Source organism: Sparus aurata, chromosome 18 (genome assembly GCF_900880675.1).
Source record: "Sparus aurata chromosome 18, fSpaAur1.1, whole genome shotgun sequence".
Classification (NCBI taxonomy): Eukaryota; Metazoa; Chordata; class Actinopteri; order Spariformes; family Sparidae; genus Sparus; species Sparus aurata.
This window is the reverse complement of record NC_044204.1, coordinates 24,768,102-24,786,072: the sequence shown is the minus strand read 5'-3', so window position 1 is coordinate 24,786,072 and position 17,971 is coordinate 24,768,102. Positions and strand designations below refer to the sequence as shown.

General features: G+C 44.2%; 2 protein-coding genes across 2 annotated transcripts in view; one reads left to right on the top strand and one right to left on the bottom strand.

The window, feature by feature from the left end:
- Positions 1-17,971, top strand: part of fgf18a (fibroblast growth factor 18a) — a 97,644-nt gene that overhangs the window by 20,350 nt on the left and 59,323 nt on the right. The gene's annotated exons all lie outside the window — the stretch shown is intronic.
- LOC115568650 (uncharacterized) lies at positions 336-17,920 on the bottom strand. The gene is given in 11 exon segments (XM_030396151.1): positions 336-3,003; positions 3,478-5,228; positions 8,100-8,780; positions 9,123-11,289; positions 11,291-11,428; positions 11,430-11,660; positions 12,466-13,194; positions 13,260-13,951; positions 14,632-14,787; positions 15,004-15,068; positions 15,339-17,920. Coding segments are annotated over 11 exon segments (11,541 nt in total). The 5' UTR covers positions 17,726-17,920; the 3' UTR covers positions 336-459.

Below are 17,971 nucleotides of genomic sequence, written 5' to 3'. Positions count from 1 at the left end.
ATGTGAACCTTACATTTATTTATACCCGTTGAGTAGAAAGTCTAATTTCCACTGAACTAAATTTCGTCAGATTCATTAAGTGCATATCTGTATAGAACGTGTTTAAGTAAGGTTTTCCAATACACGCAGAGTCGAAGCTGCCCAGACACTGGTGTGTGTTAGTGCCTCAAATGTGTACTTAAAGACAGTACTCAAGTAAATGTACTTAGTTACTTAGTTTTACTGGAAACTAGATGCCGAAGACTTCAAGACTATTTGTCTACCCACGGTGTTAATGTTCACGATGACACTTTTACTTATTTTACTTTTTTAGTTTATCTTTTTGAATGCATACAAAATGAAGCGAGGAAACAAATTCAAACCCGCTGACATGAGGAAGCCATACTATCATTATTAAGCATTCACTTAAATATTCAGGATGTACATCTTTGTGTCACATTTATGCTAAATATATTTTTTTTACCATACCTGCAGAGTAGAAGCAGCTGAGTCACTAGTGTCTGTCAGTCCTGTGCCTCTCGGTAAACTGGACACGATGTATCTGGAGCCCTTTGGCACAGGCTGTCTGACCACCAGCTTTCCTTTCCTGGTCTCTGCTAGAAACAGACTGTACCAGTAGGCATCGTTGGACACCAGAGTGGAGTCTGCGATGGTGGAGTTCCTCTCACTGAGCACACTGTTCCTGCAGGGAGGAGCCGCTTTGCTGGGCTTGGGTTTCTGACACTTGAGCACGATGGTGACCAATATGGTGATGAGCAGGAGAAAAGACACCGAGCCCAGACCGATGACCAAATACAGGTTGAGGTCTGAGAAGATGTCGTATTCTAGAGGCACCTCAGTTAGGTCAGAGTAGGCCTTAACGGCAGTCTCCACTGTAGACAGCTTGATCGTGACTGTAGCAGAGAGAGCAGGCTGCCCGTTATCCTTGGCGATGACAACCAGTCTCTGGTGGCGCGGATCTCTGTAACTGAACATCCTCATGGTCCGGATCTCTCCGTTGTATTGGTCCAGACTGAACAAGGTGGCGTCAGTCACCTGTAGAAACTGGTAGGTAATCCGAGAGTTGTGCACCGAGTCGGTGTCTAAGGCTATCACCTTGGCAACCAGAGAGCCTTTATCGGTGGATCTGGGGATCTTTTCCTCCACCACAGAGCCGTGTGCGCGCCATGGAGACACGATGACCGGAGCGTTGTCGTTCTGGTCCACGATGATGATGTGGACGGTGACGTTACTGCTGAGAGGAGGAGATCCAGAGTCTCTGGCCTCGATGTGGAAAAGAAACTCCTTCTCGATCTCATAGTCAAAAGTTTTCAGTGCGTAAAGGTTCCCGTTCTCTGGATTGATGGAGAACAGCATGGACATGGAGGTGTTGGCTATCTCCTTCTCCAGGATGAAATAAACCAGATACTGGTTTTCATGGAGGTCAGGGTCAAACGCAGTGAGTGAGCTGAGCAGGGCCCCAGGTGCGTTATTCTCCATCACACGTATAGTATAAAACGACTGAGCGAACTGTGGAACATTGTCATTAACATCCAGCAGCTCTAACGTCATAGTCTCATTGTCAGATAAAGGAGGAGAGCCTCTGTCTGTGACGGTGAACGTGACGTCATACTCTGGGACCTTCTCGCGGTCTAACGGCTCTGACACCACTAATTCATAATAGTTATCAGAGGACTCCCTCAGTTTGAAAGGCATATTATCTGGAATATGAAGATCCACCACTCCATTGTCTCCTGAGTCTTTATCACTGACACTAACTACAGCTATCACTGTGTCTAAAGGCACATTTTCTTTGACCGGACTCTGAAATGATTTAATAGATATTTCTGGATGATTATCATTCATATCTGCTACAGAAATCTTTACTTTGCACTGTTCTGATAGACTTTTGACTGCTTTATCCGTTGCAATAATTTCCATCTCATAATTCCGAACATCTTCATAATTCAGCATTCCCTTCACTGTTATTTCGCCAGTGGATGGATTCAGGTTAAATGTCCCCTGTGTCTTTTCGGATGTGTACAGACTATATGTATATTCAATCTGTGCATTTGTCCCCTCGTCTAAATCTGTAGCATTCAGCTTCAGAACAAGGCTTCCAACAGGAGAATTTTCCATAATATTAACGTCATAATTATCTTTGACGAAGGTTGGGGCGTTGTCATTAGTATCCAGCACACGAACAATGATACTGGCTGTTCCCGTACGCGTGGGGACTCCGCCATCCACAGCAGTCAGTACTAAACTGTGCACTGCTTGCTTCTCTCGGTCCAAACCCTGCTTTAATATTAAATCAGCAAATTTGGATCCGTCTCGTCCGGTTTGAATTTCTATCTCAAAGTGCTCATTTTCGCTCAGAAGGTATGTTTTAACGGAGTTTGATCCCAGATCTGGGTCCACTGCGTTATTAACAGAGAATCTCTCACCAGCTGCGGTTGATTCAATGATATCCAAGTTTATGGTGTCTCGCCGAAAGTGAGGAGCGTTATCATTGATATCCGTTATTTCAATTTCGATATAAAATATTCTTTGCGGGTTTTCCACAATAGCCTCCATTTTCAGGAAACATGTCGGTGTCTTTATGGCACAGAGGAACTCTCTGTCGATCCTCTCAACGATGTAAAGCTCGCCTGTGTCTTTGTTCACATCCAGATATCTTTTGCTGGATATAATGTCTAACCGCATCTTGCGCCTACTCAGAGTCTTCACGTCTAAACCTAGATCGGAAGCTAAATTGGCCACCACCGACCCTTCCTCCAATTCTTCGGGTACAGAATAATGGGTCACGGCAACAACCGTGTCCACAAACGTACCCATAAACAACAGCGCAGCCACATACCTCCTCCAAGAATTCCCAGTGTTAAGCATGTGCATTGTTACACCGCTAATAAAAACGTCCCCTTTTCTGTGAGTCAGTTCGGATGAAGCAGAGAAAAAAAGGCAAAGGTTATACGCTCTGATGACGTTGATCATAAAAGGATGCTGGTTTAAGACACATACACGTTAGATTAATCCATTAGAGCCTGTTCAGCACCGGGAGCTGTCCACCCTGCTTTTGTTGCCGTCCGGTCTGTCTCCAGATGAGACACTGTCATGGCGCCTATGAAGTCACCGATAAGGATTTTTTACTGGGGAACAGCGACACTAAAATGCAGAAAAACGCGTTTATGCATGATTATATTTGCATGGAGTTCATAACAACGTCGAACTGATTTGAAATGAATCAACGTGATGTTTAAAATGTAGAAATGTGCACTACATTCTGTACCAAGATTTCCTTTTTTTGGATTATAGACTTGGAAAATATAGTTTTTAGTCACCTTAATACCAAATCCATGTTCAGGTTTCTTTTTTTTTTAACATGTCACTTTCACAACTGCTCGACCCGGGAAGACAAGTAAAAAAAATTACAGTTTCTGAGAGGGATTGTGTTTGTGTAAAAAATGTTAACTTTGGTGATAAAATTAATTAATTTACCTGCAGAGTAGAAGCAGCTGAGTCACTAGTGTCTGTCAGCCCTGTGCCTCTCGGTAAACTGGACACGATGTATCTGGAGCCCTTTGGCACAGGCTGTCTGACCACCAGCTTCCCTTTCCTGGTCTCTGCTAGAAACAGACTGTACCAGTAGGCATCGTTGGACACCAGAGTGGAGTCTGCGATGGTGGAGTTCCTCTCACTGAGCACACTGTTCCTGCAGGGAGGAGCCGCTTTGCTGGGCTTGGGTTTCTGACACTTGAGCACGATGGTGACCAATATGGTGATGAGCAGCAGAAAAGACACCGAGCCCAGACCGATGACCAAATACAGGTTGAGGTCTGAGAAGATGTCGTATTCTACAGGCACCTCAGTCAGGTCAGAGTAGGCCTTAACGGCAGTCTCCACTGTTGACAGCTTGATGGTGACTGTAGCAGAGAGAGCAGGCTGCCCGTTATCCTTGGCGATGACAACCAGTCTCTGGTGGCGCGGATCTCTGTAACTGAACATCCTCATGGTCCGGATCTCTCCGTTGTATTGGTCCAGACTGAACAAGGTGGCGTCAGTCACCTGTAGAAACTGGTAGGTAATCCGAGAGTTGTGCACCGAGTCGGTGTCTAAGGCTATCACCTTGGCAACCAGAGAGCCTTTATCAGTGGATCTGGGGATCTTTTCCTCCACCACAGAGCCGTGTGCGCGCCACGGAGACACGATGACCGGAGCGTTGTCGTTCTGGTCCACGATGATGATGTGGACGGTGACGTTACTGCTGAGAGGAGGAGAGCCAGAGTCTCTGGCCTCGATGTGGAAAAGAAACTCCTTCTCGATCTCATAGTCAAAAGTTTTCAGTGCGTAAAGGTTCCCGTTCTCTGGATTGATGGAGAACAGCATGGACATGGAGGTGTTGGCTATCTCCTTCTCCAGGATGAAATAAACCAGATACTGGTTTTCATGGAGGTCAGGGTCAAACGCAGTGAGTGAGCTGAGCAGGGCCCCAGGTGCGTTATTCTCCATCACACGTATAGTATAAAACGACTGAGAGAACTGTGGAACATTGTCATTAACATCCAGCAGCTCTAACGTCATAGTCTCATTGTCAGATAAAGGAGGAGAGCCTCTGTCTGTGACGGTGAACGTGACGTCATACTCTGGGACCTTCTCGCGGTCTAACGGCTCTGACACCACTAATTCATAATAGTTATCAGAGGACTCCCTCAGTTTGAAAGGCATATTATCTGGAATATGAAGATCCACCACTCCATTGTCTCCTGAGTCTTTATCACTGACACTAACTACAGCTATCACTGTGTCTAATTCTATGTTCTCATTGACTGGACTCTGAAATGATTTAATAGATATTTCTGGGTGGTTGTCGTTCATGTCTTCGACAATAATCTTTATTGTACATTGTCCTGACAAACTATTGGCTCCTCTATCAGTGGCTATCACTTCCATATCATAGATTTTGAAATCTTCATAATTTAACATTCCTTTAACAGTGATTTCACCAGTGGAAGGATTCAGATGAAATGTTTCTTGTGTTTTCTCTGACGTATATAAACTGTATGAGTATGTTATATCAGAATTTGACCCCTCGTCTAAGTCTGTTGCATTGAGATGAACAACGAGACTTCCAATGGGAGAATTTTCCATCACTTTTATATTATAACTGACTTTGTCAAATGTAGGAGCATTATCATTAGTGTCCAAAACTCGAACAATTACACTTGCAGTACCTGATCGAGCAGGTGTGCCTCCATCTACAGCTGTGAGTATTAAATTATGAACAGCTTGCTGCTCTCGATCTAAAGTCTTCGTCAAAATAAATTCAGCAAATTTCGACCCATCTCTTCCAGTCTGAACTTCAATATTAAAATGTTCACTTTCACTCAGATGGTATGTTTTCACTGAGTTGCTTCCAACATCAGGATCAACTGCATTACTCAAAGAGAATCTCTCTCCCTTAGGTGCCGCTTCAGAAATATCTAAATGAATGACGTCTCTTCTAAACTGTGGGGCGTTGTCGTTCATATCCAGAATTTCTAGTTCTATGTTAAAAATTCGTAGTGGATTTTCTAGTATCACCTCCAGTCTCAGATAGCAGGATGACTTTGCAGGACAAATATATTCCCTGTCAATCTTCTCCACAATATACAGCTCCCCAGTCTCTTTGTTCACGTCCAGATATTTCTTATTTGCAATGATGTCCAGACGCATCTTCCTCTGATCCAGTGTTTTAACATCCAGGCTGAGATCTGTAGCAAGGTTTGCCACAACTGATCCTTCTTTCATCTCCTCTGGTATTGAATAATGAGTCACTGAGGACGATATTTTACGAACGGAAGAAAGGAGAAAAACGAGCAGCACGTACCTTTTACAAGAACGCATTGTTACAACAGACCCCATTGTTGTGTGTGGATTCACTGCAGTTCAGCCAATATAACGCACATTTCCGAATTCATGCAAGTTTTACTACCGGTCTGCTTTTAGGCATATTCGTTTTGTTTTAATCCAGGTGATATATTTGCGCACAAAAAGGACGATCGCGTTTTTCGTCGTGGTGTTTCAGCACCACGGAGCTGTCCCGTTTCTTCAAACTGCCCGAATGAGAAAATTCACTGTCATGGCGACCATTGCCTGTTTTTAATGAGAGAACAGCGCCACCTTTTGCATTTTGAAACACTCTGTGTTTGACATGAGAACTAAGTGCAGTTTGTTAAGTGGATTTAAAAAAAATGTTTTCACAGATGTTGCAGAATACAATCATCAAACTATTTTTATATTAGTAATACCACAATTTCTAAAATGCAATATAAAATGCCACTAGAGTTTATAAAATGTCGGATTAAAACGAAATGCAAACTACACTCTTACCTGCAGAGTAGAAGCAGCTGAGTCACTAGTGTCTGTCAGCCCTGTCCCTCTCGGTAAACTGGACACGATGTATCTGGAGCCCTTTGGCACAGGCTGTCTGACCACCAGCTTCCCTTTCCTGGTCTCTGCTAGAAACAGACTGTACCAGTAGGCATCGTTGGACACCAGAGTGGAGTCTGCGATGGTGGAGTTCCTCTCACTGAGCACACTGTTCCTGCAGGGAGGAGCCGCTTTGCTGGGCTTGGGTTTCTGACACTTGAGCACGATGGTGACCAATATGGTGATGAGCAGGAGAAAAGACACGGAGCCCAGACCGATGACCAAATACAGGTTGAGGTCTGAGAAGATGTCGTATTCTAGAGGCACCTCAGTCAGGTCAGAGTAGGCCTTAACGGCAGTCTCCACTGTGGACAGCTTGATGGTGACTGTAGCAGAGAGAGCAGGCTGCCCGTTATCCTTGGCGATGACAACCAGTCTCTGGTGGCGCGGATCTCTGTAACTGAACATCCTCATGGTCCGGATCTCTCCGTTGTATTGGTCCAGACTGAACAAGGTGGCGTCAGTCACCTGTAGAAACTGGTAGGTAATCCGAGAGTTGTGCACCGAGTCGGTGTCTAAGGCTATCACCTTGGCAACCAGAGAGCCTTTATCAGTGGATCTGGGGATCTTTTCCTCCACCACAGAGCCGTGTGCGCGCCACGGAGACACGATGACCGGAGCGTTGTCGTTCTGGTCCACGATGATGATGTGGACGGTGACGTTACTGCTGAGAGGAGGAGAGCCAGAGTCTCTGGCCTCGATGTGGAAAAGAAACTCCTTCTCGATCTCATAGTCAAAAGTTTTCAGTGCGTAAAGGTTCCCGTTCTCTGGATTGATGGAGAACAGCATGGACATGGAGGTGTTGGCTATCTCCTTCTCCAGGATGAAATAAACCAGATACTGGTTTTCATGGAGGTCAGGGTCAAACGCAGTGAGTGAGCTGAGCAGGGCCCCAGGTGCGTTATTCTCCATCACACGTATAGTATAAAACGACTGAGAGAACTGTGGAACATTGTCGTTAACATCCAGCAGCTCTAACGTCATAGTCTCATTGTCAGATAAAGGAGGAGAGCCTCTGTCTGTGACGGTGAACGTGACGTCATACTCTGGGACCTTCTCGCGGTCTAACGGCTCTGACACCACTAATTCATAATAGTTATCAGAGGACTCTCTCAGTTTGAAAGGCATATTATCTGGAATATGAAGATCCACCACTCCATTGTCTCCTGAGTCTTTATCACTGACACTAACTACAGCTATCACTGTGTCTAATTCTATGTTCTCATTGACTGGACTCTGAAATGATTTAATAGATATTTCTGGGTGGTTGTCGTTCATGTCTTCGACAATAATCTTTATTGTACATTGTCCTGACAAACTATTGGCTCCTTTATCAGTGGCTATCACTTCCATATCATAGATTTTGAAATCTTCATAGTTTAACATTCCTTTAACAGTGATTTCACCAGTGGAAGGATTCAGATGAAATGTTTCTTGTGTTTTCTCTGACGTATATAAACTGTATGAGTATGTTATATCAGAATTTGACCCCTCGTCTAAATCTGTTGCATTGAGATGAACAACGAGACTTCCAATGGGAGAATTTTCCATGACTTTTATATTATAACTGACTTTGTCAAATGTAGGAGCATTATCATTAGTGTCCAAAACACGAACAATGATGCTGACCATACCTGAACGAGCAGGTGTGCCTCCATCTACAGCTGTGAGTATTAAATTATGAACAGCTTGCTGCTCTCGATCTAAAGTCTTTGTTAAGATTAACTCAGCGAATTTTGACCCATCTCTGCCGGTCTGAACTTCAATATTAAAATGCTCACTTTCACTCAAATGATATGTTTTCACTGAATTGCTTCCAACATCAGGATCAACTGCATTACTCAGAGAGAATCTCTCTCCTTTAGGTGTCGCTTCAGAAATATCTAAATGAATGGCGTCTCTTCGAAACTGTGGGGCGTTGTCATTCATATCCAAAATTTCCACTTCTATATTAAAAATTCGAAGTGGATTTTCTAGTATTGCTTCCAGTTTAAGATAACAAGACGTAGACGACTTTGATGTGCACAAGTATTCTCTGTCAATCTTCTCCACAATATACAGCTCCCCAGTCTCTTTGTTCACGTCCAGATATTTCTTGTTTGCAATGATGTCCAGACGCATCTTCCTCTGATTCAGTGTTTTAACATCCAGGCTGAGATCTGTAGCAAGATTTGCAACAACTGATCCTTCTTTCATCTCCTCTGGTATTGAATAATGAGTCACTGAAGACGAAATGTTACGAACGAAAGAAAGGAGAAAAACGAGCAGCACGTACCTTTCATAAGAACGCATTGTTACAACGGACCCCATTGTTGTGTGTGGCTTCACTGCAGTTCAGCCAATATAACGCACATTTCCGAATATATCCAAGTTTAAACTTCCGGCCCTGGTCTCAGGCATATTCTTATGGTTTTAATCCAGGTGATATATTTAAGCACAAAAAGGACGATCGCGTTTTTCGTCGTGGCGTTTCAGCACCACGGAGCTGTCCCGTTTCTTCAAATTGCCCGAATGATAAAAATCACTGTCATGGCGACCATTGCCTGTTTTTAATGAGATAACAGCGCCACCTTTTGCATTTTGAAACACTCTGTGTTTGACATGAGAACTAACTGCAGTTTCTGAAGTGGATTTTAAAAGCATTATTTGTGCGGTTGTTGCAGAATATAATCATCAGACTAAATTAGTATTCGTAATTTCAGAATTTCTTAAATGCAGTTTAATATGCCACTTCAGTTTATAAAATGTAGAATTCAAACGAAATGCAAACTTCACTCTTACCTGCAGAGTAGAAGCAGCTGAGTCACTAGTGTCTGTCAGTCCTGTGCCTCTCGGTAAACTGGACACGATGTATCTGGAGCCCTTTGGCACAGGCTGTCTGACCACCAGCTTCCCTTTCCTGGTCTCTGCTAGAAACAGACTGTACCAGTAGGCATCGTTGGACACCAGAGTGGAGTCTGCGATGGTGGAGTTCCTCTCACTGAGCACACTGTTCCTGCAGGGAGGAGCCGCTTTGCTGGGCTTGGGTTTCTGACACTTGAGCACGATGGTGACCAATATGGTGATGAGCAGGAGAAAAGACACCGAGCCCAGACCGATGACCAAATACAGGTTGAGGTCTGAGAAGATGTCGTATTCTAGAGGCACCTCAGTCAGGTCAGAGTAGGCCTTAACGGCAGTCTCCACTGTGGACAGCTTGATGGTGACTGTAGCAGAGAGAGCAGGCTGCCCGTTGTCCTTGGCGATAACAACCAGTCTCTGGTGGCGCGGATCTCTGTAACTGAACATCCTCATGGTCCGGATCTCTCCGTTGTATTGGTCCAAACTGAACAAGGTGGCGTCAGTCACCTGTAGAAACTGGTAGGTAATCCTAGAGTTGTGCACCGAGTCGGTGTCTAAGGCTATCACCTTGGCAACCAGAGAGCCTTTATCGGTGGATCTGGGGATCTTTTCCTCAACCACAGAGCCGTGTGCGCGCCACGGAGACACGATGACCGGAGCGTTGTCGTTCTGGTCCACGATGATGATGTGGACGGTGACGTTACTGCTGAGAGGAGGAGAGCCAGAGTCTCTGGCCTCGATGTGGAAAAGAAACTCCTTCTCGATCTCATAGTCAAAAGTTTTCAGTGCGTAAAGGTTCCCGTTCTCTGGATTGATGGAGAACAGCATGGACATGGAGGTGTTGGCTATCTCCTTCTCCAGGATGAAATAAACCAGATACTGGTTTTCATGGAGGTCAGGGTCAAACGCAGCGAGTGAGCTGAGCAGGGCCCCAGGTGCGTTATTCTCCATCACACGTATAGTATAAAACGACTGAGAGAACTGTGGAACATTGTCATTAACATCCAGCAGCTCTAACGTCATAGTCTCATTGTCAGATAAAGGAGGAGAACCTCTGTCTGTGACGGTGAACGTGACGTCATACTCTGGGACCTTTTCGCGGTCTAACGGCTCTGACACCACTAATTCATAATAGTTATCAGAGGACTCCCTCAGTTTGAAAGGCATATTATCTGGAATATGAAGATCCACCACTCCATTGTCTCCTGAGTCTTTATCACTGACACTAACTACAGCTATCACTGTGTCTAATTCTATGTTCTCATTGACTGGACTCTGAAATGATTTAATAGATATTTCTGGGTGGTTGTCGTTCATGTCTTCGACAATAATCTTTATTGTACATTGTCCTGACAAACTATTGGCTCCTTTATCAGTGGCTATCACTTCCATATCATAGATTTTGAAATCTTCATAGTTTAACATTCCTTTAACAGTGATTTCACCAGTGGAAGGATTCAGATGAAATGTTTCTTGTGTTTTCTCTGACGTATATAAACTGTATGAGTATGTTATATCAGAATTTGACCCCTCATCTAAATCTGTTGCATTGAGATGAACAACGAGACTTCCAATGGGAGAATTTTCCATCACTTTTATATTATAACTGACTTTGTCAAATGTAGGAGCATTATCATTAGTGTCTGAAACATGAACAATGACACTTGCAGTACCTGATCGAGCAGGTGTGCCTCCATCTACAGCTGTGAGTATTAAATTATGAACAGCTTGCTGCTCTCGATCTAAAGTCTTTTCCAATATCAAATCGGCAAACTTCGACCCTTCTCTTCCGGTCTGAACTTCAATATTAAAATGATCACTTTCACTCAGATGGTATGTTTTCACTGAGTTGCTTCCAACATCAGGATCAACTGCATTACTCAGAGAGAATCTCTCTCCTTTCGGTGTCGCTTCAGAAATATCTAAATGAATGACGTCTCTTCGAAATTGTGGGGCGTTGTCGTTCATATCCAGAATTTCTACTTCTATATTAAAAATTCGTCACTGGGTTTTCTAGTGTTACCTCCAGTCTGAGATAACAAGACGATGACGACTTTGCAGGGCAAATATATTCTCTGTCTATCTTTTCAACAACATACAGCTCCCCAGTCTCTTTGTTCACGTCCAGATATTTTTTATTTAGCAATGATGTCCAGACGCATCTTCCTCTGGTTCAATGCTTTTACATCCAGGCTGAGATCTGTAGCAAGATTTGCGACAACTGATCCTTCTTTCATCTCCTCTGGTATTGAATAATGAGTCACTGAAGACGAAATGTTTGAAACCAACGAATACAGAATGACGAGCAGCACGTACCTTTTGCAATACTCCATTGTTACATCAGACCCCGTTGTTGTGTGTGGGTTTAGTGCAGTTTAAATGATATACCTCACGTTTCCGTTGATATTGAAATTTGTTGCAAAGACCGTAATCCCAAAAGTATTGAAAAAATCTCAATCCTTTCAACGTTTTTGCGCTAAAAAGAGGAGCGCGCTCTCCGTGCAGATTTTCAGCACCGCGGAGCTGTCCGTTTTTTTCGCCTTCTGCTCCCGATCACAACGTTTCACTGTCATGGCGTTCATGGGCTGGCTTTTTACTTTCAAAACAGCGCCACCCTTTAATTTTGCAACACCCTTTTCACTGCATTTAACATTATGCCGAACACACATATTTTATTCGTATGAGTGTACGTTCAATTTGACTATTGCGAACTAGACCAATGTGATCTATTGCTATTGTTTTTCAGTTTTACTTTTGAACCCGAATGATCAAAAATATCTACAATATCGAACAAAATGTCACTCAGTTTTGATAAGTCGTACATTTGACCTGGAGAGGCTGAGTTGCTCAGTCACTGTGACTTAGTGCCTCAAAATTGTACTTACAAACAGTACTGAAGTTAATGTACTTAGTAGCTTAGTTTTACTAGAAACTAGTTGCCAATGACTGTAAGACGACTTTTATACCACAGTGTCAATGTGCACCATGACACTTTTACTGATGATGGATGGTTCCTATTTAGTTTTAACTATGAATGCGGTTAAAGGGAGGAAAGGAAATAAATTAAAACCCACTAACATGACAAGGCCATACTATCGTTAATTAAGCACTGACTTGATGAATATTCAGGATGCACCTCTGTGTGTAACATATGCTGAGAAGATATTTTGCCCATACCTGCAGAGTAGACGCTGCTGAGTCACTAGTGTCTGTCAGCCCTGTGCCTCTCGGTAAACTGGACACGATGTATCTGGAGCCCTTTGGCACAGGCTGTCTGACCACCAGCTTCCCTTTCCTGGTCTCTGCTAGAAACAGACTGTACCAGTAGGCATCGTTGGACACCAGAGTGGAGTCTGCGATGGTGGAGTTCCTCTCACTGAGCACACTATTCCTGCAGGGAGGAGCCGCTTTGCTGGGCTTGGGTTTCTGACACTTGAGCACGATGGTGACCAATATGGTGATGAGCAGGAGAAAAGACACCGAGCCCAGACCGATGACCAAATATAGGTTGAGGTCTGAGAAGATGTCGTATTCTAGAGGCACCTCAGTTAGGTCAGAGTAGGCCTTAACAGCAGTCTCCACTGTGGACAGCTTGATGGTGACTGTAGCAGAGAGAGCAGGCTGCCCGTTGTCCTTGGCGATAACAACCAGTCTCTGGTGGCGCGGATCTCTGTAACTGAACATCCTCATGGTCCGGATCTCTCCGTTGTATTGGTCCAGACTGAACAAGGTGGCGTCAGTCACCTGAAGAAACTGGTAAGTAATCCGAGAGTTGTGCACCGAGTCGGTGTCTAAGGCTATCACCTTGGCAACCAGAGAGCCTTTATCGGTGGATCTGGGGATCTTTTCCTCCACCACAGAGCCGTGTGCGCGCCACGGAGACACGATGACCGGAGCGTTGTCGTTCTGGTCCACGATGATGATGTGACGGTGACGTTACTGCTGAGAGGAGGAGAGCCAGAGTCTCTGGCCTCGATGTGGAAAAGAAACTCCTTCTCGATCTCAAAGTCAAAAGTTTTCAGTGCGTAAAGGTTCCCGTTCTCTGGATTGATGGAGAACAGCATGGACATGGAGGTGTTGGCTATCTCCTTCTCCAGGATGAAATAGACCAGATACTGGTTTTCATGGAGGTCAGGGTCAAACGCAGTGAGTGAGCTGAGCAGGGCCCCAGGTGCGTTATTCTCCATTACACGTATCGTATAAAACGACTGAGAGAACTGTGGAACATTGTCATTAACATCCAGCAGCTCTAACGTCATAGTCTCATTGTCAGATAAAGGAGGAGAACCTCTGTCTGTGACGGTGAACGTGACGTCATACTCTGGGACCTTCTCGCGGTCTAACGGCTCTGACACCACTAATTCATAATAGTTATCAGAGGACTCCTTCAGTTTGAAAGGCATATTATCTGGAATATGAAGATCCACCACTCCATTGTCTCCTGAGTCTTTATCACTGACACTAACTACAGCTATCACTGTGTCTAATTCTATGTTCTCATTGACTGGACTCTGAAATGATTTAATAGATATTTCTGGGTGGTTGTCGTTCATGTCTTCGACAATAATCTTTATTGTACATTGTCCTGACAAACTATTGGCTCCTTTATCAGTGGCTATCACTTCCATATCATAGATTTTGAAATCTTCATAGTTTAACATTCCTTTAACAGTGATTTCACCAGTGGAAGGATTCAGATGAAACGTTTCTTGTGTTTTCTCTGACGTATATAAACTGTACGAGTATGTTATATCAGAATTTGACCCCTCATCTAAATCGGTTGCATTGAGATGAACAACAAGACTTCCAATGGGAGAATTTTCCATCATCTTTATATGTTATAACTCGATCTGTCAAATGTAGGAGCATTATCATTAGTGTCCAAAACTCGAACAATAACGCTTGCGGTACCTGATCGAGCAGGTGTGCCTCCATCTACAGCTGTGAGTATTAAATTATGAACAGCTTGCTGCTCTCGATCTAAGTTCTTCGTCAAAATAAATTCAGCAAATTTAGACCCATCTCTTCCGGTCTGAACTTCAATATTAAAATGTTCACTTTCACTCAGATGGTATGTTTTCACTGAGTTGCTTCCAACATCAGGATCAACTGCATTACTCAGAGAGAATCTCTCTCCTTTCGGTGTTGCTTCAGAAATATCTAAATGAATGACGTCTCTTCGAAATTGTGGGGCGTTGTCGTTCATATCCAGAATTTCTACTTCTATATTAAAAATTCTCACAGGGTTATCTAATATTATTTCCAGTTTTAGGTAGCAAGAGGTTGATGATTTTGTCGGGCATAGGTATTCTCTGTCAATCTTCTCCACAATATACAGTTCACCAGTCTCTTTGTTCACGTCCAGATATTTCTTATTTGCAATGATGTCCAGACGCATCTTCCTCTGATTCAGTGTTTTAACATCCAGGCTGAGATCTGTAGCAAGATTTGCGACAACTGATCCTTCTTTCATCTCCTCTGGTATAGAATAATGTGTCACTGAAGACGAAATGTTACGAACGACAGAAAGTAGAAAAACGAGCAGCACGTACCTTTTACAAGAACGCATTGTTACAACGGACCCCATTGTTGTGTGTGGCTTCACTGCAATTCAGCCAATATAACGCACATTTCCGAATATATCCAAGTTTATTCCTCCGGCCCTGGTCTAAGGCATATTTTTAGGGGTTTAATCCAGGTGATATATTTGCGCACCAAAAGGTTGATCGCTTTTTTCGTCGCGGCGTTTCAGCACCAAGGAGCTGTCCCGTTTCTTCAAACTGCCCGAATGACAAAATTCACTGTCATGGCGGCCATTGCCTGTTTTTTAATGAGTTAACAGCGCCACCTTTTGCATTTTGAAACACTCTGTGTTTGACATGGGAACTAACTGCAGTTTGTTTAGAGGATTTTAAAGATTGAATTGTGCGGATGTTGCAGAATAGAATCATGAGACTAATTTAGTATGTGTATTGTCACAATTTTTACGATGCAATATAAAATGCCACTTCAGTTTAAAAAATGCAGAAATGTAACCAAATGCAAACTACAGTCTTACCTGCAGAGTAGAAGCAGCTGAGTCACTAGTATCTGTCAGTCCTGTGCCTCTCGGTAAACTGGACACGATGTATCTGGAGCCCTTTGGCACAGGCTGTCTGACCACCAGCTTCCCTTTCCTGGTCTCTGCTAGAAACAGACTGTACCAGTAGGCATCGTTGGACACCAGAGTGGAGTCTGCGATGGTGGAGTTCCTCTCACTGAGCACACTGTTCCTGCAGGGAGGAGCCGCTTTGCTGGGCTTGGGTTTCTGACACTTGAGCACGATGGTGACCAATATGGTGATGAGCAGGAGAAAAGACACCGAGCCCAGACCGATGACCAAATACAGGTTGAGGTCTGAGAAGATGTCGTATTCTAGAGGCACCTCAGTCAGGTCAGAGTAGGCCTTAACAGCAGTCTCCACTGTGGACAGCTTGATGGTGACTGTAGCAGAGAGAGCAGGCTGCCCGTTGTCCTTGGCGATAACAACCAGTCTCTGGTGGCGCGGATCTCTGTAACTGAACATCCTCATGGTCCGGATCTCTCCGTTGTATTGGTCCAGACTGAACAAGGTGGCGTCAGTCACCTGTAGAAACTGGTAGGTAATCCGAGAGTTGTGCACCGAGTCGGTGTCTAAGGCTATCACCTTGGCAACCAGAGAGCCTTTATCGGTGGATCTGGGGATCTTTTCCTCCACCACAGAGCCGTGTGCGCGCCACGGAGACACGATGACCGGAGCGTTGTCGTTCTGGTCCACGATGATGATGTGGACGGTGACGTTACTGCTGAGAGGAGGAGAGCCAGAGTCTCTGGCCTCGATGTGGAAAAGAAACTCCTTCTCGATCTCATAGTCAAAAGTTTTCAGTGCGTAAAGGTTCCCGTTCTCTGGATTGATGGAGAACAGCATGGACATGGAGGTGTTGGCTATCTCCTTCTCCAGGATGAAATAAACTAGATACTGGTTTTCGTGGAGGTCAGGGTCAAACGCAGTGAGTGAGCTGAGCAGGGCCCCAGGTGCGTTATTCTCCATCACACGTATAGTATAAAATGACTGAGGGAACTGTGGCGCGTTGTCATTGACATCCAATAGATGCAGATGTATTGTTTCATTGTCAGATAAAGTCGGCGTCCCTGCATCTGTCACAATCAGCGTGATGTCATATTCAGCTACTGATTCACGATCCAAGGGTTCTGACACTATGAGCTTGTAATGCGCGGGTCTGTCTGATGACTTATTAAGAATAAAGGGCAGTCTCTCATTTATGGATAAACTAACTTTCCCATTATCGCCAGTGTCCCTGTCATTAATGTCTACCAGAGCAATAACACTTCCCACTGGGATGTTCTCGTCCACTGTGTCTTTAACAGACTGTATTGTAATTTCTGGATAATTGTCATTCATATCTGTCACGTGGACCACCACTTTGCATTGCCCCAGTAAGGGATGTGTCCCCTTGTCTCTGGCCTCAATGTGCATCTCATAAAATTTCATATCCTCATAATCGATAGTACCTTTCACTGTTATCTCCCCTGTCTTAGGATTCAATGCAAACACCTCTTGTGTTTTCTCTGACGTGTACAGGGTGAACGAGTACACTATCTCTGAATTCACACCTTCGTCTAGATCTGTCGCGTTCAGCTTCATCACTAAGGTTCCGATCGGGGAATTTTCTGTCATATTGACCGTGTAGGTCTGCTTGTCAAACCGAGGAGGATTATCGTTTGTGTCCTGTACTCTCACAATAATATTGGCGGTGCCGGAGCGCACAGGGATCCCGCCGTCCACAGCTGTCAGTATCAGATTATGAACAGCGGTCTTTTCTCTGTCTAAAGATTTGGTCAGCACCAAATCAACATATTGAGTTCCATCACTGCCCGTCTGAATTTCGATGGTGAAATGTTCATTGGCACTGAGTCTGTATGTCTTAATTGTGTTAACGCCAACATCTGGATCCACAGCATTGGGCAGGGAGAATCTCTCTCCTGGTGTGGCCGATTCTGAAACGTCTAGCTCGACTCTGTCTCGTCGAAAATGTGGAGCGTTATCATTTATGTCCGTTATTCCGAGTTCAATGTTGAAGATACGTAAGGGGCTTTCTATGATGACATCAAGCTTTAGGAAACAGGAGGTTAATTTCGCACAAAGATATTCCCTGTCCATCTTTTCCACGATAAACAGCTCTCCTGTCTTTTTATTGACGTCTAGATATTTTTTGTTATGGAAAATATCAAGTTTTACCTCTCGTTGTGCCAAACCTCCAAGATCAAGTCCCAAATCCGCAGCGAGATTAGCCACAACAGAGCCCCTCTCCATCTCCTCGGCTATGGAGTACCGTGTCACAGACAAAGCGCCTGGCCATACTGCGCACCAGACAAAGACAGTGGCCCAGAGATGCATCCTCTCGTCCTAAGGGAACAATAATCCAGATTGTAAGAAGGGGTTGTTTTTGGTTGATTTTTAGGATCTGACTAAAAACTTCATGACATGTCTTAGGTTCGCGTTTTTAATTTAAAAATAAAAAGGCACATCTTCCAGGAAGCTGTGTCCTGCACCCCTTATAAATGGGTGTGTCGCTGTAATGACTGGAGGAGAGTGATGCATTATGTTTTTGTGGTCCACAGTGGCACCCTGTGGCAGAGACTG